This window comes from Rhamphochromis sp. 'chilingali', assembly GCF_963969265.1.
Source record: "Rhamphochromis sp. 'chilingali' genome assembly, chromosome: 19".
NCBI lineage: Eukaryota > Metazoa > Chordata > Actinopteri > Cichliformes > Cichlidae > Rhamphochromis > Rhamphochromis sp. 'chilingali'.
Genome location: NC_137946.1, coordinates 18,482,384 through 18,504,952, shown reverse-complemented (window position 1 = coordinate 18,504,952; position 22,569 = coordinate 18,482,384). Strand labels below are relative to the sequence as shown.

Sequence of the window (22,569 nt, the reverse complement as noted above, 5' to 3'; positions counted from 1 at the left end):
ATATGGGATTTGCGGCCAAGAATCATCATCATATGTATATGACAAATGGATAGCAAACGAATCAGGAGATGATAATGGTACTTTTGTTCCTGGCGACATGACGTTCCTAAAATAACTTTAACGTTAGCGATTCGTTCCCCGACAGCTGACACCGAACAGCATGTTTTAAGCTAGCTCCTTAGTCCAGCTCATCTTCACTGGTGTTTGTAAACCAAAGGCATTATAAACATGTTCGGTGTTACACTGTAGGTGTTAGGAAGAGGTGTGCAAAAACATTTTTTAATTAAGAACGACATTAGTCTCTGGATATCTTCGGGTTTGGGGTTTTGTAGGGCGGAGGATGTCTTTATTTGGATTTAGTCGATACGAGAATGCATCAAAGTCATTCAGTATAAAGTTTTGAAAAGAGATTTAAAAAAATCAGCGAGGACGTTGCATTTCCTTTGAAAGGCGCACGCAGGTGCTATTTGACTGTAAGTGGGTCAAATCAGAATAAGAATAAGCCAGCTCTATTTTTACTCTACTTTTACTCTTGTAGGATAAAAAATGATTACATTGTTTCTGGGGGTGGTACCTTCATTTTAAATGGATGTTGTGTTATACAGTATGCTGTAATTGACGTTTTTCTAGGAAACTAGAAAATAGGTCGGCAATTAATTGAAACATCTGCAAACATACTCGGAATTACTATATATAAGGCAAAAAAGAGTTTGTACAATTCCAACAAACTTTATTCTTCAACACATCCTGAACTCTTTTCGACAAACTTTCGTAAAGTAGCCTTCAGGAATAACTCAGAAGTCTTCCCGAAGGACATTCAAAGCTCTTGTGTGTTGTTATTGCCATGTCTTGACAGCCTCCCTTCCACTGAAACCATTTCTGATGAAACTTCATTGAAGACAATGGGTCGTGAATGGATCATGAAGGGCTAAATGCATCTCTCGGTGCTGTGTCAGGTGGATTTTTCTTCTTTTTTTGACAGTTTCACATACTGTTCACCTGTTGTAAATTTGTCCTCTACTTGCACACTGTGCTGTAAAATGCTAAGTTTTCAGCTAACAGCTCCTTGGGAATCACCTTCTTGGTACAAAAATAAAATGTTATGTATGCCAAACTGTGTCATCTTTGACATGTTTCATACATTTAACTAAAGAAACTGGAACAAATGACAAAGTACCAAAATATACTATTTTTAAAATAATATAAATAACAACAAATGTATATAGAAAGTCTGTCTCTTTTGAGGCAAAATATAAAGAAACGAGGGTTAAATCAAACCTTTTGCACTGTGTTGTATATGTTGACACATTCTCCATACATGGTCTTGATTATTTATTGCCAGAAATACTTTAAGTGTCTGTTCATAACACTACTCATGTATATAATTACTGGGAGTAATGAGAGGTGACACATAGCGTAATAGTGATGCAAATAATTTTGCAAAACATCAAGCCAGGCCTTTACATGCAATCCGGTCTTACACAAGCACACAGAGGAAGTAGCAGCAAAGTTGTTTGCAGCCCTCTGTATTAAACCAGAGCATCATTTACATAAAGGGGAAGCCACAAACAAGTGTGTATGTGGGATGGGACAACATGATGTCATGAAGGGAGAGATCAGGTTTATGATTTGCTACTGACTTTAAATACGCCTGTTTGGATGTGAAAGACAATCTTTGTCTCTTTCAGCCCAGCAAACACCTGCTCCTAAAGCTCACAGGATAATCATGGACTCCAACAAAGTGGTGGAAAACATCTACCTCCTGGTCATCGTCACTCTTGTCAGCGTGCTTCAGAATGGTGAGAAACTCTAACCCAGTGACTGGAAATGTATCGCTCACATCACAAATGCTTAATCTTGACTCTCTGTTTTTAAGCTTTTTTCGCACAGAAGGTGGAGAGGGAATGCAAGAACCATAATACCCGCACATCAGCTTTTGAGCGAGTGTCTTGTGCCAAGTGAGTGCTCTTTCTTCAACAATTAGTTCTCTATTGCAACATCAATACCAGCGAACTGAAACAATATCACATTTGTTTCCTAATAGGCTTTCCATTCGGCCTCATAATCCACCAAATGTTAACTCTATCCAGAGGCAGTCCTCATTTGCTTGAACCCTCCCCGGTTGGGGAAAGAGCTGGCTGGCGCTGACCTTATTTGAATACTTGATGGTGAAATAACAATGATGTGTTGAACTCCAGGCCTCGAGGGCCGGTGCCCTGCAGGTTTTAGATGTTTCCTTGATCCAACACAGCTGATTTAAATGGATAAATTACCTCCTCAACATGTCCTGAAGTTCTCCAGAGGCCTGGTAATGAACTGATCACTTGATTCAGGTGTGTTGACCCAGGGTGAGATCTAAAACCTGCAGGACCTCGAGGCCTGGAGTTCGACACCCCTGATTTAAGGCCAACCTCTCATATATCTGTTCCATCTATACAGTTGCAATGACATGTCAAGAAGTTTGTTTGATTGATCTTCAACATGCTAATTCATTCCTTTACAAAGAAGCAGAAAAATAGTAAAGCAAATTGTTGTTTTTAATAAACTATGCTTCAACCTTTGTGAAGTACTTGGTAATTTGGAAACTATCATTTCAAAGTGTCTTCCACAACAATTACAACAAAAACCTCACAAAATGCTAGATTTTGGGACTCAGGCGTTCCAGTTCTTCTGCCTTTAACTAATCTGCCATTGCTTCATAGTTTCTTCACACTTGCCTTGAAATGTGCTAATAACAGCTTTTGTTTAAACTTCTTCTCTAGTCGCAACTGCATGGATGCTTACCCCACTTTCTTGGCAGTAATGTGGTGTGCTGGTCTGTGTCTCAGTCAAGGTAATCATTCATGAATGTAAAGGAGGCTGTAAACAGTGCACACCCACACAGGAAAAAAAAGCAAACATTTAGAAAAGTGTTTGTTCTCTCCTTGTACAATACAACACAACACAATCCAATATGCCTGAAACGCTGCTGTTTTTCAAAGGTAGAAAGTCAGATCTGCACATGACTTTACTGACATTAACCTTCTGTGGATCATGCTGCTACAATTTAAGGATAAGCTTTAGGCCAAACCGATAAAATAAAATAAAGTGCAAGCACAAGTGCTGACATAAAATGCAGTTCCTCTAGTGGCTACTTGAGGCTGGATCCAACAGCAAGTTAGTCTCCATAATATGGAGTCCAGTCTGCTGACATGGGAATATATGGAGTCCATATATTCCCATGTCAGCAGACTGGGAGCTTAAAATACCAACCTGTGGTTCAAGCCAGAGTTGTGGTCCAGAGTTTACATCAACTCATCATGGGAATGAATGTCATGCTAATTTGGAGCTTTTAATGATTTCTTTCAACTGTTCTTTTTTCTGTGTGTAGTGATTTGTTTGAATTTATTTTGGATTCTTTGTAATCCACACATGGTCAAAAGTTTAGATACAAGCTCCAATATATACCCCACTAAAATTTAACTAAATGTTAATGTTAGTAATTTGGACCTCAACCAGATGCTTTTGGTAGCCATCAAGAACCTTCTGGAATAACTCTGGTTGGATATTTGACAAGTCTTGTTGGAAGGATTGGTAGATTGCATTTAAATTGGCTGATTTCCTGGCACCATCCTGGCTTAGGGTATAGGGTTGAGGTCAGGGCTGTTAGCCTGTTCAATGTTAGCCATTTAGCAAACACACATCGAAATCAGTTTCGATGTGTGTTTGTTATCGTTGTCCTGTTCAAACACCTAACAGTTTTTCAACAACTGTGTTTCAACAAGTTTTAACCGTCTTGCTGCTGATTTAAGATGACGTTCAAGAATTTGGATGTAATCCTTCTTTTTCATTATTCCATCCACTTTGTGAAATATACCAGTACTGCTGGAGGCAAAACTCCCTCAGAGCGTGATGCTACCACCACCATGTTTGACCTTTTGCCATTGCGAGCAAATAGCTTATTTTATCTCTCGTCTGACCACTAAACTTTTCTCTTTACTTGTTGGCCTGTTTCTCTGTATTGCCTGACCTTACCTAAAATACCTTATCATTAGTGCTGTCAGCATTAATCTCGTTAAAATGACGTTAACGCCATAACCGCATTAACACGGGAAATCTCCGTTAGCGAGTTACTGCGGATCGCCCTGTGCAAGCGCTGCACAACGTCAACGCGTTAGCACGATCGTTAACGCATTAGCGCCATGCAGCCCCTCGCACGGGGCGATCCGCAACATTCAATAGTATAGGATTGGATAACTGGATTTTTCCTCGAAAACAGTGCGTGCAGTGTGAGTTGGTCAGGGTGTTTTGTACTTATGAGCTCTCTCCAGTAAAATGCAAAATGGGCCTACGCTCTGTTTGGGTGCAGATGTCACAAGAATGAAGCACACTATTAGCTGAAATATTACTGTTTGTGCCACAGAGTCGAGATTGACTAAGTGGAAAAAGACCTAAACCATATAAGACCCACAGCGTATTATGAAACCAGATACAGAATCTTTTTCTGTCCTCTGTTTGAAGCTCCCGCTGCTTTCGCTGGGATCATCTATCTCGTCGTCAGGCAGAAGTACTTTGTTGGATACTTGGGACAAACCTCTCAAAGGTAAATTCCTACAGACCCAGTAGCATGTATTCTATGTGTTTAGAAGCAGTATCGCATTAATTTTTCACATCTGTACAGCACCCCAGGTTACCTGTTTGGAAAACGGGTCATCACCTTCCTTTCCCTGATGTGTGTCATTGGCATTGCCAACTACCTGCTGGTGCGCTTCTACGGCAGCGACTATAAAGAATATGTGGAAACCATCACTAACGCTGCAACTGCTCTTCTGCTTATCCCTTAAATGAGTTTGTGTCATGTAACCTTTCCACATGAATAATTTAGCTCCTGGATCTCTGTTGCATTAAAAAACACTGTTTAATAGATTCATTGCATTTTTTTGGAAAAATAATAAAATAATTCTCACAAACAAATATTGATTTGACATTACAAAATCTGTAAACATTTTATTGTGCAGCAGCACAAATTTGATCACTATAAAACCTCTCAAACAAAACAACAATTAAAAATCATGTAAAAACAAATATTTGCACACACAAAACGACCTTTATGACATTCAGAAAGTCTTTTTCAGTCCTTGTCATTAGTTTCCACCCACTGAACAGACAGAAATTCTGGACTCAGATCCTAAAATCTCCAGAGGAAAGGCGTCAGTCTGGCAGGATGATATTTCAACCATTCATCTATTTTACTGAAGATGCAAAAACAAGCTCCGGTTAAAGTGAACAGTTAAACTCAAGTTTGCATCGTTCTTCATCCTCAGCTGGCTCATGTCATTCTCAACTGTAATAAAAACAGATGCAAGAAAAGCAAAGTTAGACAAAAACCTAAAGAGACTCAAAAACATGGATTTAGTTTAAGATCTGATAAGAACAATTAGAGACACACCTTAAATGTTCTTTTGCTGAAGCCAAGCCAGTGTGGAAAGTCAAACAGAGCATCAGAATAATATTTGAGGGTGAAGGAGGCGTCTCTCCACATGGGCTTGACCTTCATGAGGTCGTCAGATATGAGGTTTTTTGCTGCCCAGCTCTCCATTTCTTCAGTCAGGTCAATCTGAAATGAAGGGAAAGGTAACATATAGTGATTCTGAATAAAAGAGGCTCGTGCAACAGAAGCACCATGAAGTCCTGCTCACATCCACTCTGTAGCTTTCTCCAGCAACAGAAGAGATGGTCCCATCCATGCCTCTCTCCAGCTGCCACTTGGTGAACGGCTCGTTGCCATCGATGCACACCACATACTGCTTCACCACTGAAAGTTCATGAGGAAAGAGTAAAAAAGTCAGAAAAGGAGAGAGTTTGCGCAGAAACATGGTGTAAGAAGCAAGCTTTCACTGTAATGTGAACTCCACCCAAATCTGGAGGCCTGCATGAGTCAGCTGTGCCAGCGAGCAGCCCACAGCTGTAACATACGGAGTTGTTTTCACCACTGTCAGCTCTTTGTACTGTGTGTAATTACTGTTAGATGACAGCTTGTGTGTAGGGAAACACTTACCGCTGAGTTCTCTGGCTGCCTTTTTGTTGCTCACTGAGGATTGTTCTTCGCAGGCTGAAATCAGCAGATAGATCTCCTTGGACAGCAGACTCTTCCTCGTGCTGCTGTATTCCCACAAGTTGTGCATTTTCACTTTTCTGTGGCCAAAAGCAAAACAGAAAGAGTTTCATATTCATTGCTTGTGCATATGAACGCATAAATAAATGAATATACATTTGGGTGTGCATTTCTGTCTTTTCTCACCTTCCCAGCGAGTTGTGGAAAACGAACTTCTTCCCGCAGGACTGGAAGTCGTCGATGAGCACCAGGCTCTTCTCCTCGTTGCAGCGGACTCGGTAACCCGATCCGAGAGTCTCCACAGAGAAACCTGGCGGTGGATTTCTCACAAACTCCTCCACTTCTGTCACTCTCATCCTGCTGCCCGACTGCTTGTTTACCGGCATGCTGTCACGTTTTCTTCTCTCACCTCCTGCCGACGTTTATGTGGTCTAGTTCTTCTTCTGTATAGGGTTGGCAAACAGCAAAATGGTGTAATGTGGTCTAGTTGATGGACTTCTGAGCCTTTAGTAACGCCCACCGACTGTTCTGTTATTTGAGGTTATGGATGTTATTTGACTGGAGGCATAACTCACAGACACACGAGACGCGCCATTACTCCATGAGTGTCCTTTATTATTTTTCCATCCCCCCCTACAACAACAACCCAGCAGCAACGTTCCTACCACTTAACATTTACCTGATACTACATCCCCCCTACTAAATAGGATGTGATGCTGGAATATAACCAAGAAAACAGATTAGACCCGCACGCTTTAAAGTATACTATTACTATGTCCTTGTGCTTTATCTGGTAACAGCTTGTTTACTGAACTCGCTTGGTTTCAAACCAGACTACTCAGAATGTCCAAAAATAAACTCTCAAAGTATACAACTCTGAACACTAAGCATAAGTGCACATTTCTGAACTATTCAGTGCAGCTACAAACAACATGTTTAAACAGTGCAACCATTTGCTTTATTTCTCATTGTCTCTATGAGGGATGGGGTAGACTACCCAGCCCTCAGCCTGAGTGTGGGGATTATTCTGCCCCAGTGCTCACTCAGTTCCAAGCCCTATGAGCAAACATAGTCTTTTAGGTATGCTGGAGGCCTCCTAGACCTGGGTTGGATTTGGCTCCCAGCTTCAGGAGTCTGCTGGCTGGCCTCCTGTGAGATAGTGTCTGGAACCGACACAATCTGTGCAGCTGGAACAGAGTTCTCAGGTGAAGCCTCTGGTGGATCGCCAGAAATCTCTGGTGCCCCAGGTGTCCATGTAAGATGGTAACGGTTTCTTCTCAGCGTGCCCTTTGCTGTCTCGATGATGTAGGACCTCGGTGAGCCTGCCATGGACACGACTGTCCCTCTAGTATCCATGTCTGAGACCCACACTTTGTCTCCAGGATTGAGCTGTAGCATATCATGTGCTCTGTGTCTGCGGTTGTAGTTTTGTCTTTGCTTTTGTCTGTACGATTGTTCTATAGCTTTGAGCTTGTCTGTGTCCGTACCTCTTGGATGTAGCTGTGATGGGATGACAGGAATAGTTGTCCTTATCCGTCTACCCATGAGAAGCTCCGTTGGGCTGTAGCCATTTGCCAATGGAGTGGCCCGGTATGCCATAAGGGCGAGATAGGGATCGCCAGACTTTTTAAGAAGACTTTTGATGGTCCTGACTGCCCTCTCGGCCTCCCCATTGCTCTGAGGGAAGTGGGGACTGGATGTCTTATGGCTAAAACCCCATTCTTGTGCAAATCTTTTGAAGGAATCAGACGAAAACTGAGGTCCATTATCAGAGCGAACCCGCTCTGGTATGCCATGACGTGCAAAGATTGATTTACAGTGCTCGATCACTGCCTCTGATGTTGTAGATGTCAGTTTGGCAACTTCGAAGAATCTGGAAAAGTAATCCACAATGACCAGGTACTGTTTATTCTCTATCTGGAACAGATCAGTTCCCACCATGGCCCACGGTCTTTGTGGGAACTCGGTAGGTAGCATGGTTTCTTTGTGGTTAGTCCGCTCACGGCAGCAAGTGTCACAGGTCCCAATCACTTTTATCAGCTCACTGCTCAGGCCTGGCCACCAAACAGATTGTTTAGCTCTCTCTCTGCATTTCGTTATTCCTAGGTGTCCCTCATGTAGTTTAGACAGAATGTCTGCTCTGAGCGATGTGGGAATCACTATTCTGCTCCCATAAAGAAGCAAACCATTGTGGACTGTGAGGTCACCTGAAAATGGCAGATAAGGCTGGAAAACCCTTCCGATGGAGTACTTATCTGGCCATCCTTCCACACAGAACTTCTTCAGCTGGCTTAGAATGCTGTCATTGTCCTGATGTGTCTGGATTTCTCTGAGTCGTGGCTCTGTGGCTGGCAGGCTTGCTATGACGGACTCCACATACAAGTTGATTTCTTCCTCCGGCAAACCCTCAGTTGTGTCACATACAGGAGCTCTGGACAGTACATCTGCTGTTGCAATGTCTCTACCAGGAACATGAGATATGGTATAAGAGAACCTCATCAATCGCATGCGTAGACGTTGTATACGAGGTGGAAGCTCGTCCAGGCCCTTGGAGCCAAGCAACGAGACCAGAGGTTTGTGGTCTGTTTCAATGTGGAATGTTTTCCCAATTAGGAACTCTGCAAACCTCTCACAGGCCCATGTTGAAGCGAGGGCCTCCTTCTCAATTTGAGCATATCGCTGCTCTGTCGCGCTGAGAGCTTTTGAAGCGTATGCTACTGGTTTCCACCCTAGATCGGCGTGCCGCTGGAGAAGCACTGCTCCCAAGCCATACGAAGATGAATCAGCTGATACGCACGTTTCAGCATTTGGATCATACAGAGCAAGCCCTGGGGGTGTTGTCAGTTCTTTTTTGATGCCGTCGAAAGCCTGCTGCTGCTGTGGCCCCCATGACCACAGGTTGGACTTCTTCAGTAGATCTCTTAGGGGGCGCGTTTTTTCCGCCAGGTGAGGAAGAAACTTTCCTAGGTGATTCACCATGCCCAGGAAGCGTCTCACCTCACTTATGTTGCTGGGCTCATCCATGGAACTCACGGCATGCGTCTTGTCAGGATCTGCGCTAACCCCCGATGCCTCAATGACCTGCCCCAGGAACTTTATCCTGTTCTTGGAGAACTCACACTTGTCGTTCAATGTTACTCCAGCCTCCTGCAGTCGAACCAGTGCTTTTCGAAGTCTCTCATCATGCTCTGCTTGTGACGTCCCCCAGATGAGCACATCATCCATCTGGCAGAGGACTCCTTCTAAACCCTCAAGAATGCGTGCCATCCGTTTCTGGAAGTGTTCTGGGGCTGATGAGATTCCAAAGCACAGACGATTGTAACAATACCGACCAAAAGGTGTAATAAAGGTCGTGAGCAAAGAAGAGTCCCTGGATAAGGGAATCTGCCAAAATCCTGCATTGGCATCCAGCTTTGAAAACACTTTTGCTCCTGCAAGCTGTCCTAGTGTGTGTTCTACTGAAGGGAGTGGATGCTTCTCTCTCATGACATATTTGTTTAGTTCAGTGAGATCGCTGCATATTCTCACTTTGCCTGTGCGCTTAGGAACCACCACCATAGGCGCGCACCAATCAGTGGGCTCCTCCACCTTGGAAATGACACCCTGCTGCTCCATCCTGTTCAGCTCTTCTTTAACCTTTGGTAAGAGTGGAAGAGAGATTCGCCTAGGGGTCGAGAGGGAAAACGGCTGTGCCTCTGGTTTCAGAACAATATTGTACTCCCCCTCCATTTTGCCTAAGCCGTTGAAAAGCTTGGGGAATTCTTGTTTGACAGCGTCAATAGAGTCTAAGCTAATATGATTAACTCTAGCAACCAGCTGTAGTGCCACTGCAGCATGCCCGCTCAGCAGCGGTGTGCATAAACCCTTTACGACATAAATGTCTTCTTTGGTTTTGTGGTTGTTCTTGCTGAGAGTGGCTGTGAACATGCCTTTTACCTTCAGACGTGTTCCTCCTGGGCCCTGCAGAACCCTTTTGGGCTTATCCAATCTCCCCAACTGATGCTGTGTGTAGAAAGTCTCTGGGACTGCTGTGACATCCGCTCCGGTGTCGATTTTAAAGAATGTGTTGCATTTGTCCACATGTATCTCTGTTACCCATGGACTCTCTTTGGTGTCCGCAGAGAGGGAACCCAAGAAAGCGACCTCATCATCTGTATCGCTGTTCTCTGAAACTGTTGCAGCATTGACTTCACACAGTTTTTTGTTTCTGCACATCCTGGCAAAATGTCCTTTTTTCTTACAGTAATTACATGCGGCTTCCCTCGCAGGGCATTGTTGAAGATTGTGACCTTTTATGTCTCCACATCTTCTGCATTGTGTCTTTTTTTCTTTCTGTGTTTTGGCGGTTTGTTTATGTGGCGGTGTCAGCTGCTTGGGACGTGCCCCTTCTTGCCGTTTAGCATGGACGCGGTTCAGTTGTGAGTTGGTAATATCCATTTTAAAGTTAGTGCTTAGCATCTCTTGTTGCTTCTTTACAAGCTCACTTTGTCGGGCTCTGTTAAGCGCTTTCTCTAGCGTTAGTTCTGGATCCATTTGTAGCTGTTCTGACAATCGTTTGTCTTTCAGACCCACGACAAATCTGTCTCGCACCATTTCGTCATGCAAAGTCCCGTATCCACAATGTTCTGCCAGACAATGCAGTGCAGTATGGAAGTTGTCAACTGACTCACCCGTCTCTTGTTGGCGCTGGTTAAACTTCGCTCGCTCAAATATGATGTTTCTTCGGGCTACGAAGTGAGCATCCAACCTCCTTTTAACGGCCTCATAATCGCTCGCCTCTTCGGGAGTCAGGTGCAGGGATACCAATATGTCCTCTGCCTCCTCGCCCATAGTGTAGATAAGGGCGTTCACTTGATTTTCGTCCGCTTGCGTCTCCAATCCAGACGCGATGCGAAATCTGTCAAAACGCTTTATCCATTTGGTCCAGTCGTCGGACCTAAAAGTGAACTTCTCCGGCGGGGTGACTTGAAACTGACTCATGACGCCACGTCTCTTTTCGCGCAGCTCCTCTATGGCCGACCTTTAACCTGGCACCGACGCCGAAACCTTTCACTTATGCCCAACTAACGTTTCCAATTGTCTTCTGACACCCTGTTCCGTTATTTGAGGTTATGGATGTTATTTGACTGGAGGCATAACTCACAGACACACGAGACGCGCCATTACTCCATGAGTGTCCTTTATTATTTTTCCATCCCCCCCTACAACAACCGGGCCGGGTCGCGGGGGCAGCAGCCTAAGCAAAGAGGCCCAGACCTCCCTCTCCCCAGCCACCTCCTCCAGCTTATCCGGGGGAATACCAAGGCGTTCCCAGGCCAGCCGAGAGATATAATCTCTCCAGCGTGTCCTGGGTCTGCCCCGGGGCCTCCTTCCGGTGGGACATGCCTGGAACACCTCACCCAGGAGGCGCCCAGGGGGCATCCTTGTCAGATGCCCGAACCACCTCAGCTGGCTCCTTTCGATGTGGAGCAGCAGCTGCTCTACTCTGAGCCCCTCCCGGATGGCCGAACTTCTCACCCTATCTCTAAGGGAGAGGCCAGCCACCCTTCGGAGGAAGCTCATTTCTGCCGCTTGTATCCGCGATCTCGTTCTTTCGGTCACTACCCACAGCTCGTGGCCATAGGTGAGGGTAGGGACGTAGATCGACCGGTAAATTGAGAGCTTCGCTTTTACACTCAGCTCCCTCTTCACCACGACGGACCGGTGCAGCGTCCGCATTACTGCAGCTGCAGCCCCAATCCGTCTGTCGATCTCCGGCTCCCTTCTCCCATCACTCGCGAACAAGACCCCGAGATACTTGAACTCCTCCACTTGGGGCAGGAACTCATCCCCGACCCGGAGTGGGCACTCCACCCTTTTCCGGCTGAGAACCATGGCCTCAGATTTGGAGGTGCTGATCCTCATTCCCGCTGCTTCACACTCGGCTGCGAACCGTTCCAGTGCGAGCTGGAGGCCCTCACCCGATGAAGCCAACAGAACCACATCATCTGCAAAAATCAGAGATGAGATTCTGAGGCCACCAAAGCGAAAGCCCTCCGCCACTTGGCTGCGCCTAGAAATCCTGTCCATAAAAATTATGAACAGAACCGGAGACAAAGGGCAGCCCTGGCGGAGCCCATCACCCACCGGGAACGAGTCCGACTTATTGCCGGCAATGCGAACCAAGCTCTTGCAACGGTTGCAAGAGCTTGGTTCGCATTGCCGGTGTTGTGCCAAAAAGTGATTGTCTGCTAGAAACTGATTGCCGTCCGCGGGAGCGCGCGCAGCTGCTTAAAGCTTCAGCGCCCGGATTACTTGCGTTGCCAGCTACTTTCGTGAAACTGATATAACGTGGGGGGAAAAAAACCCAAACACATTTATGCCTTTGTTATTAGGCAAAGGTATGCATTTATGGAGCTTTAACGTTTCTTGTAACCGAATTATGACGCTTATCAGAAGGTTGCTTTCAGTGTGTAGCGCAGTCACGAATGACTACACGCATCACGATGGAATAATTAATGCCCACAGGTTTAGTATGTCTACTCTCGTTGTTCATATTTGTTATAAGACTGTCGAATAGTAGTTAAAACAATAAAGACCTATTGTGCCAGTATCACCATGACTCTTTCTTGTTTGTTCAGAATAACGACTGAGAACATGGCATTTTAGCGCTACCAAAAAGTGATTGTGGCCTATAACTTGTCACTGAAACAATATTTCTGCTTCAAACTTGGCGGATGTCATTCAGAAGGGTCATATGTCAAATATTACATCTCAAACAGTCCCTTAGAACTGCTGGATAACCTGTAAAGGAACATTAACATTGATAATAAGCCATTTTCGACCTGCCAAAAAGTGATTGTGGCCTATATCTTGTTAATGAAATACTATTTCTGCTTCAAACTTGCTGCATGTCATTCTGAAGGGTCCTATGTGACACATTATATCTCAAACAGTCCCTTAGAACTGCTGAATAACCATTAAGGGAACGATAAAACTGATAATATGCAATTTCCAACCTGCCAAAAAGTGATTGCCGCCTATATCTTGTCACTGAAACAATATTTCTGCTTCAAACTTGTTGGATATCATCCAGAAGGGTTACATGTGACATATTATATCCCAAACACTCTCCAAGAGCTGCTGAATAACTTTTAAAAGAACATTAATACCGATAATATGTCATTTTCAACCTGTGCATAAAACGTCAAATTTCAAAAATGTTGTAATTCAAAAATAATACAAAAAAAGGATAATGGCCAAATGGAAACAGGTGGGAGGAGATCTGCTTAAACACATTGGGAACACCAAGTAATAGGAAAGACAAAACAAACGGTAATAAAAATGTCATTCCAATACAGCACTTATTAATTGAAGCGAAAACCAAAAACAAATAACAATTACATCCAATTAAAGAAGAAACCACCAGTTAAAATAAACTAACAAATAGACCAGAAACAGGGGGTATAGCGGAAGCTCAACACCAGTTAACCATGGAACAACATATATATTAATTCTTTGCATACAGTAACTATGCTAACATGTTAGGAAACACAAAATAATTGAATCATCCTACAAACAAATTGCAATCAAAGCTGAACTCTAATGTTGTGAACAACACAGAAACACACACAGCAACACGAACATAAATTAATGATTTAATAAACAAATAAACAACCAATAAATATTATAGGAGACAACGATACAAAACAAGAAACATTTCAAAAACATTTCAAAAACATAACTTAACCATTTTACCACTACTGTAATAAGTAATAAGTTATAGATATCTATACGATATGTACATGAACACACATATGTACACACTAAATATACATATACTGTATACCTGCATGTCCATAAACATAGAAGGTGCATTGTGCATGAATGGTAACCATGGATGTCCACAAAGTCCAGTGAATTATGACATCGTGCTTGAGGAGTTATAGAGTCTAACTGCTGTTGGGATGAATTATCTGGGAAAGTGCTCCTTCCTGCAGCAAGGATGTTTCAGGAAGGAGCTGTGATAGTTGTCTAAATTGGTTCATATTTATCATAGTTTCATAACAGTTTTCATAATTATTTTCCCACTTTAGTTGTTACTCCTGTTCCATCTTTGCTGGGGTTTTGTTCATGTTTACCTGCCTTAATAAAATCACTTGCTTTTTGTTCTAGTCTCTGCTCTGTCTCCTCCAGTGTCTCCATTTGTGTCATCGTTCTTGTTCAACACAAGCACTTACTGTGATTTTTCTAAAAATAAATATGATTCAAATCTTTGGAATAGCAAATGTTACTACAAATAATGACTGCATTGTTATATATTTTATTCACAGTTTGCAGAGTGCATCTTAAAAGATGTTCCAGTAGAGTTTGAGAACTCTGCTTCAAGTATTGCAAGTTTGAGACAACAGATTGCAATATGTCTTCTTGAGAATACAGGTATAGTTACAGAGATGTAATATTTGACATATGACCCTTCTGAATGACATCCACCAAGTTTGAAGCAGAAATAGTATCTCAGTGACAAGTTATAGTCCACAATCACTTTTTGGCAGGTCGAAAATGGCATATTATGGGTATTAATGGTCCTTTAATAGTTATTCAACAGTCCTTAGAGACTGTTTGAGATATAATGTGTCACATGTAACCCTTTTGGATGATACCCAACAATTTTGAAGCAGAAATGTTGTTTCAGTGACAAGTTATAGGCCACAATCACTTTTTGGCAGCTTGAAAATGGCATATTATCAGTTTTATTGTTCCTGTACAAGTTATTCAGCAGTTCTTGGAGAGTTTTTGGGATATAATATATCACATGTAACCCTTCTGGAATATATCCAACAAGTTTGAAGCCGAAATATTGTTTCAGTGACAAGTTATAGGCCACAATCACTTTTTGGTAGCGCTAAAATGCCATGTTCTCAGTCGTTATTCTGAACAAACAAGAAAGAGTCATGGTGATACTGGCACAATAGGTCTTTATTGTTTTAACTACTATTCGACAGTCTTATAACAAATATGAACAACGAGAGTAGACATACTAAACCTGTGGGCATTAATTATTCCATCGTGATGCGTGTAGTCATTCGTGACTGCGCTACACACTGAAAGCAACCTTCTGATAAGCGTCATAATTCGGTTACAAGAAACGTTAAAGCTCCATAAATGCATACCTTTGCCTAATAACAAAGGCATAAATGTGTTTGGGTTTTTTTCCCCCCACGTTATATCAGTTGCACGAAAGTAGCTGGCAACGCAAGTAATCCGGGCGCTGCAGCTTTAAGCAGCTGCGCGCGCTCCCGCGGACGGCAATCAGTTTCTAGCAGACAATCACTTTTTGGCACAACACCTGCAATGCGAACCAAGCTCTTGCAACGGTTGTATAGGGATCGAATGGCCCGTAGCAATGGGCCAGACACCCCATATTCCCGCAACACCTCCCACAGGACACCCCGAGGGACACGGTCGAATGCCTTCTCCAAGTCCACAAAACACATGTAGACTGGTTGGGCAAGCTCCCATGCACCCTCAAGTATCCTGGAGAGGATAAAGAGCTGGTCCAGTGTTCCGCGACCAGGACGAAAACCGCATTGTTCCTCCTGTATCCGAGGTTCGACTAACGGACGAATTTTGCATAATTGCAGCTGAAATGTATCATAAAAATGCAGTGTCTGTACACGATTAATTAAATATGATTATACGTCTATCTGTGAATGTTTAGAGGGAATAACGTGGTTTGAACTGTTGGCGAAATAAAACACGATGAAGACGTCGCGCTTGAAATTAATTTGATCCGTTTTTATTAGAATTGTTTTCTAATTGTGTTTTGTAAAATAGGTCAAGCAATTAATCATAGCCCAAGGGGTGTTAAACATAGAGCACCGGGGCTAGAATTGAATCTGGCCCACTGAAGCTTTGGAAAATGTATTTCTGGTTTTTCACTATCTAAAGTGAAAATGCGTGTGTGTGTGTGCGTGTGATGTTTTCATAGTGGGCCCACAGTAACAAAAAAAAAAAACCCTCATAATTGTTTTTTTATTACAGGACATTCTGATCAGTTTGCAATCTCTCCTGTATTTTATAGACCTATTACTTATACTTTATGAGAGTCATGTGGACAAATTTATTACATTTACTACAGCAGCGTTTTTTCAGCGTGTCGACAAAGTGAAACTTGGTGTGTTGAAGTTGTACTTTTTAAATTATTAAAAGATATCTGGGGGATTCAGTGTGTAGTTAAACTTCGGTACACTGTCAGAAACGGGAGTTTCACTGTGGTCTGGCCGTCATATATAGGTTAACTGAGAAAATATGAGTCCTTGTGCTGTTATTTTGAATTCACTTTTGTTTACTTTCCATTTAGTAGAGTAGAGCATGATGGATCAGCTTTTATCAAATGACCTACATACATATGCAGGAGTACGCCTGCACAAACAGAGACTCGGTGACAATGCAGAGCATTTTAAAACATTGGTGGTTAATGAATAACCTGCAACCTGTGTTTCTGCTTCATTCCAACACCCTGCCCCACTTATGGGAATTTCTTATCACGTTGCAGGCCCTGTGCTCAAGCTTTGTTTGTCTCTATGAGCAAGTGGTTATATTGTTGCTTTATTTAACTTCAGATCACATTTACAAATCACATATCGCTCATGTTTTGCCATTCCTGCACAGGCTCCAGTCTCTGTTCAAACTTGAGCCACTTTAGAAATAACTAGTTACGCTAACATGCATTGAGAGAGTCACAGTGCTAACCACCTCACCGCTATGCTGCCAATATCGATTTTGATTTACCTGGTAAGGTGGGGAGGCGAACTCTGAGCGGGCTCTCACTGCTGGGGTCAAATGCACCCACTGGGGGACAGTGTGAGGCAGACTGGATCAAAGCACTCACTTGATCTTGATAAATTCAGGAGTTTAAAGCAATTTTGGCAAGTGATTTTTTTTGTCTCTGTTTGAAAGGAAGCAGACATTGGTTCATCTCTTTTTATTGCTGTTAACTGATTATTTGTATTAAACTGTTCATTAAAAAAATCAGAATATCTGACAGCAGTGTTTTGGAAATAGGTTTTCATTATTTTTTATGTTTTCCATTGCATTCTGTAGACAAAACATTTACCCAGCAAAGTGAGAGCTCAGTTAGTTCAGTGCATTAAATGATCAAATGTTGTTCTGTAGGAGAGACTTTAACACTCCAGAGGCTTATACACTTATGTCAGTGCGCCCCAGGGCAGCTGTGGCTACAATGTAGCTTGCCATCGCCAGTGTGTGAATGTGTGTGTGAATGGGTGAATGACTGAATGTAGTGTAAAGCGCTTTGGGGTCCTATGGACTAGAAAAGCGCTATACAAATGCAGGCCATTTACCATTTATAAATGAAATCTAATAAAAGAGGAAATGGAAAAAGAAACACCAAAATCAAAGTAAAAATATATGATCAGAGACAAGAAACACACAAAAATGTTATAATTCTTCATAAAAGCAAAAAATAAACACATACAGTGCTGGTAGAAGAAATAAGGACTCTCCATCATCATGCAGAAAATGTGAAGTCTCTGAGACAGCAGGCATAGTTATCAAATTCATCTGTAACGAACAGTGAATAGTTACAGTATGACAATAATACCTGATGTTCCACACATCATCCATTACATGAGTTTTCACAGGTACACTGCAGCAGACACAAAGTTATCTCTAATATTTCTAACTCACCTAATGGCTCATGTCTGCTTTCTGCGTCACAGAGGCAGACATGAGAGTAACACCTGTCCAGTATTGCCCTGTAGTAGCTGGGATAGGCTCCAGCCCCGTCCCCTGCAAGCCTAATGAGGATAAATAGAGGGAATGGATGGATAATGGCTCAATCTTGAATGAAAAGACAAAAAATAGGGGAAAAAATCAGCCTGTCATCTACACTTTATTTCATTTGCCCGAACATTTTCTATCATGTAGACAGAAAAGCCAACAGATCTCATGTTTCACAAGCAAGAAATGTATATTTTGTTAAATGATTGCAACTAATTGCATCTAAATAATCACTGATAAGACCCCTAAATGGTGCTACTCCCTTCATAACCTCTTTTTAAAGGCTATGGATCAAGTGACCTGGTGACCAATTGGTTTGAGTACATATCACAGGCTACAGTGCACGTATTGTTGGGGATAAGCGAACAACATTTGCACTACTTTAGCTAAATTCATACTTTTACACACTTCCGTCATTAATCATTTTCCAACTACTGCCAGTCACCGTTCCTCCTTGGCCGTCCTTTTACTGAATGCCATTTCCTGCTCTGTTCCCACGGTTCCTGTGTGTCTCTGAGTAGCAAAGGCAAACACGGAAAAAGGTTTGTGAAATTCTCTGAAGTACAGCGTCAACCATACAGAGATATGCTCATCTCTGATGGTATAATATCCCTGCTGTCTTTTTGTTTTTGTTTTATTTAAAATAAATAAATAAATGAGTGTACTGAAGGAAACTATAAGACAAAAAACATAAATAACGCGTCTTGTGAAGTATGTGTTTATTACACGAGACCGACTTTGTCAAACGTGCTTTATTGTTTACTGCACTGTATTAAGAGAGTGTTGTCAGCATTTCCTGACTTTCCTTCTCATCTTTGTTCCTCAAACACTTAAAAAGTTTCAGGCACTCAGAAATCTGTGTGCTTTGTTGCTGTCACAGCCATTTCAGCTCTGCTGTCTGTAAATGATCTGTGATTGTTTCCTAGGCTCTTGTCGCAGGTGACCTCAAAATGTGCTAATAACAGCTTGTGTTTACGCTTGTTCTGGTCGCATTTGCATGGATGCTTATCACACTTTCTTAGTATTAATGTCATGTCTGATTCATAAATGAATGTAAAGGACAGTGTAAACATTGCACACCCACACAGAGAATTTAATTTATGATATAAAGGCAAACAGATGAGAGCAGCGTTTGCTCTCTGCTTGTAGATCATAGTATGTTTCTGAGAAGAACAAAATCACACCTGCTTCTGAATTTAGTGGTGCTTACATTATATGTCCAAAGGTGTGTGGACACACAATATATTCATATGTAAAAAGGTTAGAGAAGTTATTTCAAAACGATAGACAAGACAACTATGTTACTACAATCTGTTGCTGAAAAGCAAAGCCAGCAAAGAAGTGCAAAAACCTGTAGTTCCTGGAGTGGAGTCAATACCCATAGGCTCCCATCTCAAAAGCCTCAATTGTCTATTTTTGGCTGCTCCTTTATTTACCAGGGGTCACCACATTGTTTAGATCTACATCTTTAATCTGGCAATATGTAAACCAATATATCTACGACTGTTGTTGTGATTTAGTGACATAATTAAAATTGCATTGAACTAAACAACCTTATCGCACATGTTTACAACCTGATACAAAGAGTTTTATCTCTAAGGGTAGTTTTCCCCTATTCAGGAATGATGGGTGGAGATCAATTGAAGCCTTAATCGTAGCTTTGTTTCATAAGCTGCTGTAGCTGATCGGTGCCTCCTGGGCCTCACTTTCACAAACTAGCCCCTCTGACCTGGACCTCTCACTCATCCTGTTGCTACCTTATCATGCTTTAGGTGAAATTAGTTGTACAACTTTTTTAGTCTTCAGCAAAAACCTGAGCCCCTCCTATAATGTTGATATCGCAGGTCCAACATGGCAGAACAATAAGTTCAGGTGGATGTCGGAAGAATTTACTAATGTAAAGCTGCAACACTTACGATCGCGTTGGAGTCAGGTCAAAATAGATGCAGTCTAAATTTTTTTAGACATGTTGTACTGATATTAGAGGGGGTGATTAGAAAATGCTTTCCCGCTAGAGAGAGAATTTGTGTTTTTAGAGATCAAAATGCTACTTTTGCGGTGGAAAAAGCAACTGACTGTCGCCAGAGAGCTTTAGAGACAAAGCAATAACTCTGAGTCTTACAACATTAAAATAACACATCAAACACATTCCTGTTTACGTCAACTCTCTGCCAAAAAAAATGTAAAATACAACTACATTTCGTTTGGGTCCCATTGTCACAAGAAGCACACCATTACCTGGAATATCATTGTTCATAGACCCGAACCATAAAATACAGACCCAAAGGGAATTCTTCATTATGCACTGAAATACGAGATTTTTTTGCTATTAAAGCATTTATTGCTTTTTTAAAGAAAAACAAACAAGCAATTGTCATGAACAAATATCTTTTTTTAGTGCAAAAGTACGAGCATTTCATTTTGCAGCAGCACAGATTTGACTACTTTAAACCCTTCTTACAGTACATACAGTAGTTAAAAATCGTGTAAAAAATTAATATTTACAGGCACACAAAAGAAGTTTTATACACATATTGTGTTAAAACAATCTTTATGACATTCAGAAAGTCTTTTTCAGTCCTTGTCAGTAGTTTCCACCCACTGAACAGACAGAATATCTGGACTCAGATCCTAAAAAATCTAGAGGTAGGAAAGCCGTCGGTCTGGCAGGATGATATTTTAACCATTCATCTATTTTACTGAAGATGCAAAAACAAGCTCCGGTTAAAGTGAACAGTTAAACTCAAGTTTGCATCGTTCTTCATCCTCAGCTGGCTCATGTCATTCTCAACTGTAATAAGAACAGATGCAAGAAAAGCAAAGTTAGACAAAAACCTAAAGAGACTCAAAAACATGGATTTAGTTTAAGATCTGATAAGAACAATTAGAGACGCACCTTAAATATTCTTTTGCTGAAGCCAAGCCAGTGTGGAAAGTCAAACAGAGCATCAGAATAATATTTGAGGGTGAAGGAGGCGTCTCTCCACACGGGCTTGACCTTCATGAGGTCGTCAGATATGAGGTTTTTTGCTGCCCAGCTCTCCATTTCTTCAGTCAGGTCAATCTGAAATGAAGGGAAAGGTAACATATAGTGATTCTGAATAAAAGAGGCTCGTGCAACAGAAGCACCATGAAGTCCTGCTCACATCCACTCTGTAGCTTTCTCCAGTAACAGAAGAGATGGTCCCATCCATGCCTCTCTCCAGCTGCCACTTGGTGAACGGCTCGTTGCCATCGATGCACACCACATACTGCTTCACCACTGAAAGTTCATGAGGAAAGAGTAAAAAAGTCAGAAAAGGAGAGAGTTTGCGCAGAAACATGGTGTAAGAAGCAAGCTTTCACTGTAATGTGAACTCCACCCAAATCTGGAGGCCTGCATGAGTCAGCTGTGCCAGCGAGCAGCCCACAGCTGTAACATACGGAGTTGTTTTCACCACTGTCAGCTCTTTGTACTGTGTGTAATTACTGTTAGATGACAGCTTGTGTGTAGGGAAACACTTACCGCTGAGTTCTCTGGCTGCCTTTTTGTTGCTCACTGAGGATTGTTCTTCGCAGGCTGAAATCAGCAGATAGATCTCCTTGGACAGCAGACTCTTCCTCGTGCTGCTGTATTCCCACAAGTTGTGCATTTTCACTTTTCTGTGGCCAAAAGCAAAACAGAAAGAGTTTCATATTCATTGCTTGTGCATATGAACGCATAAATAAATGAATATACATTTGGGTGTGCATTTCTGTCTTTTCTCACCTTCCCAGCGAGTTGTGGAAAACGAACTTCTTCCCGCAGGACTGGAAGTCGTCGATGAGCACCAGGCTCTTCTCCTCGTTGCAGCGGACTCGGTAACCCGATCCGAGAGTCTCCACAGAGAAACCTGGCGGTGGATTTCTCACAAACTCCTCCACTTCTGTCACTCTCATCCTGCTGCCCGACTGCTTGTTTACCGGCATGCTGTCACGTTTTCTTCTCTCACCTCCTGCCGACGTTTATGTGGTCTAGTTCTTCTTCTGTATAGGGTTGGCAAACAGCAAAATGGTGTAATGTGGTCTAGTTGATGGACTTCTGAGCCTTTAGTAACGCCCACCGACCGCCAAGTTTGAAGAGACAAACTAATATGATTTCCGCTCCCTTTGAGCCAGAATAAAAGCCTTTAGTTACCACGTTTTGGTGGTGATCCATAGCTGCAGTTGTTAGTTGATGAAATGGAGAAATAAGAAATGTTTTTTTTTGTTTTTTAAAAAAAACCTCAAACTGTGCTACCTTTTCAAAAGGAAAGAACCGCTTTTTCCTCATTTATATTGATGTAATAATCCAATTGAGCACACACAAGTCAATATATTAAAACCTAAATTAAATTAAAATGTAATGTTATGCAAATGTCATTAATTTATACATTAAATCACATTACATTTATGTAAATAAATACATAAAGAACAAGAAAACAGCAGAAACTTCCCTCTTCCACAAATGCTATTATTTTGAAGGAACGCCTCTTCTCTTTAATTTTGCTTGATATGAGATCATTTCAAAGCCAAACTTTATCAGCTGACCTGCTCACACACATAAAAGAGACTAAGCCTCTGACAATGTGAGTCACAAGCAGAAATTAGATATAAGCTCGTCTTCCCAGAAAAGGTGGCGTTGACCAACTGACGGTGACACAAATCTAACCCTCCTATCTAAGGTACTGTGC

At 42.1% G+C, this 22,569-nt stretch overlaps 3 protein-coding genes across 3 annotated transcripts; 1 reads left to right on the top strand and 2 right to left on the bottom strand.

Annotated features, from left to right (window-relative positions):
- Positions 1-927: 927 nt before the first annotated feature.
- Positions 928-4,903, top strand: alox5ap (arachidonate 5-lipoxygenase-activating protein). Its single transcript, XM_080866665.1, has 6 exons — positions 928-956; positions 1,689-1,799; positions 1,877-1,958; positions 2,763-2,833; positions 4,501-4,582; positions 4,661-4,903. Exons 2-6 carry the CDS (start codon positions 1,727-1,729, stop codon positions 4,821-4,823), a joined length of 471 nt encoding a protein of 156 aa, XP_080722791.1. The 5' UTR covers positions 928-956; positions 1,689-1,726; the 3' UTR covers positions 4,824-4,903.
- A 285-nt stretch (positions 4,904-5,188) lies between these two features.
- On the bottom strand, positions 5,189-6,604 carry LOC308386849 (mesenteric estrogen-dependent adipogenesis protein-like). Its single transcript, XM_080866656.1, has 5 exons — positions 6,281-6,604; positions 6,038-6,174; positions 5,679-5,794; positions 5,429-5,596; positions 5,189-5,323 (listed from the first exon to the last, which is right to left on the bottom strand). The coding sequence occupies exons 1-5, from the start codon at positions 6,478-6,480 to the stop codon at positions 5,309-5,311; spliced, it is 636 nt and encodes a 211-aa protein (XP_080722782.1). The 5' UTR covers positions 6,481-6,604; the 3' UTR covers positions 5,189-5,308.
- A 13,645-nt stretch (positions 6,605-20,249) lies between these two features.
- LOC308387257 (mesenteric estrogen-dependent adipogenesis protein-like) lies at positions 20,250-21,951 on the bottom strand. Its single transcript, XM_080867208.1, has 5 exons — positions 21,627-21,951; positions 21,384-21,520; positions 21,025-21,140; positions 20,775-20,942; positions 20,250-20,669 (listed from the first exon to the last, which is right to left on the bottom strand). Exons 1-5 carry the CDS (start codon positions 21,824-21,826, stop codon positions 20,655-20,657), a joined length of 636 nt encoding a protein of 211 aa, XP_080723334.1. The 5' UTR covers positions 21,827-21,951; the 3' UTR covers positions 20,250-20,654.
- Positions 21,952-22,569: the final 618 nt, after the last annotated feature.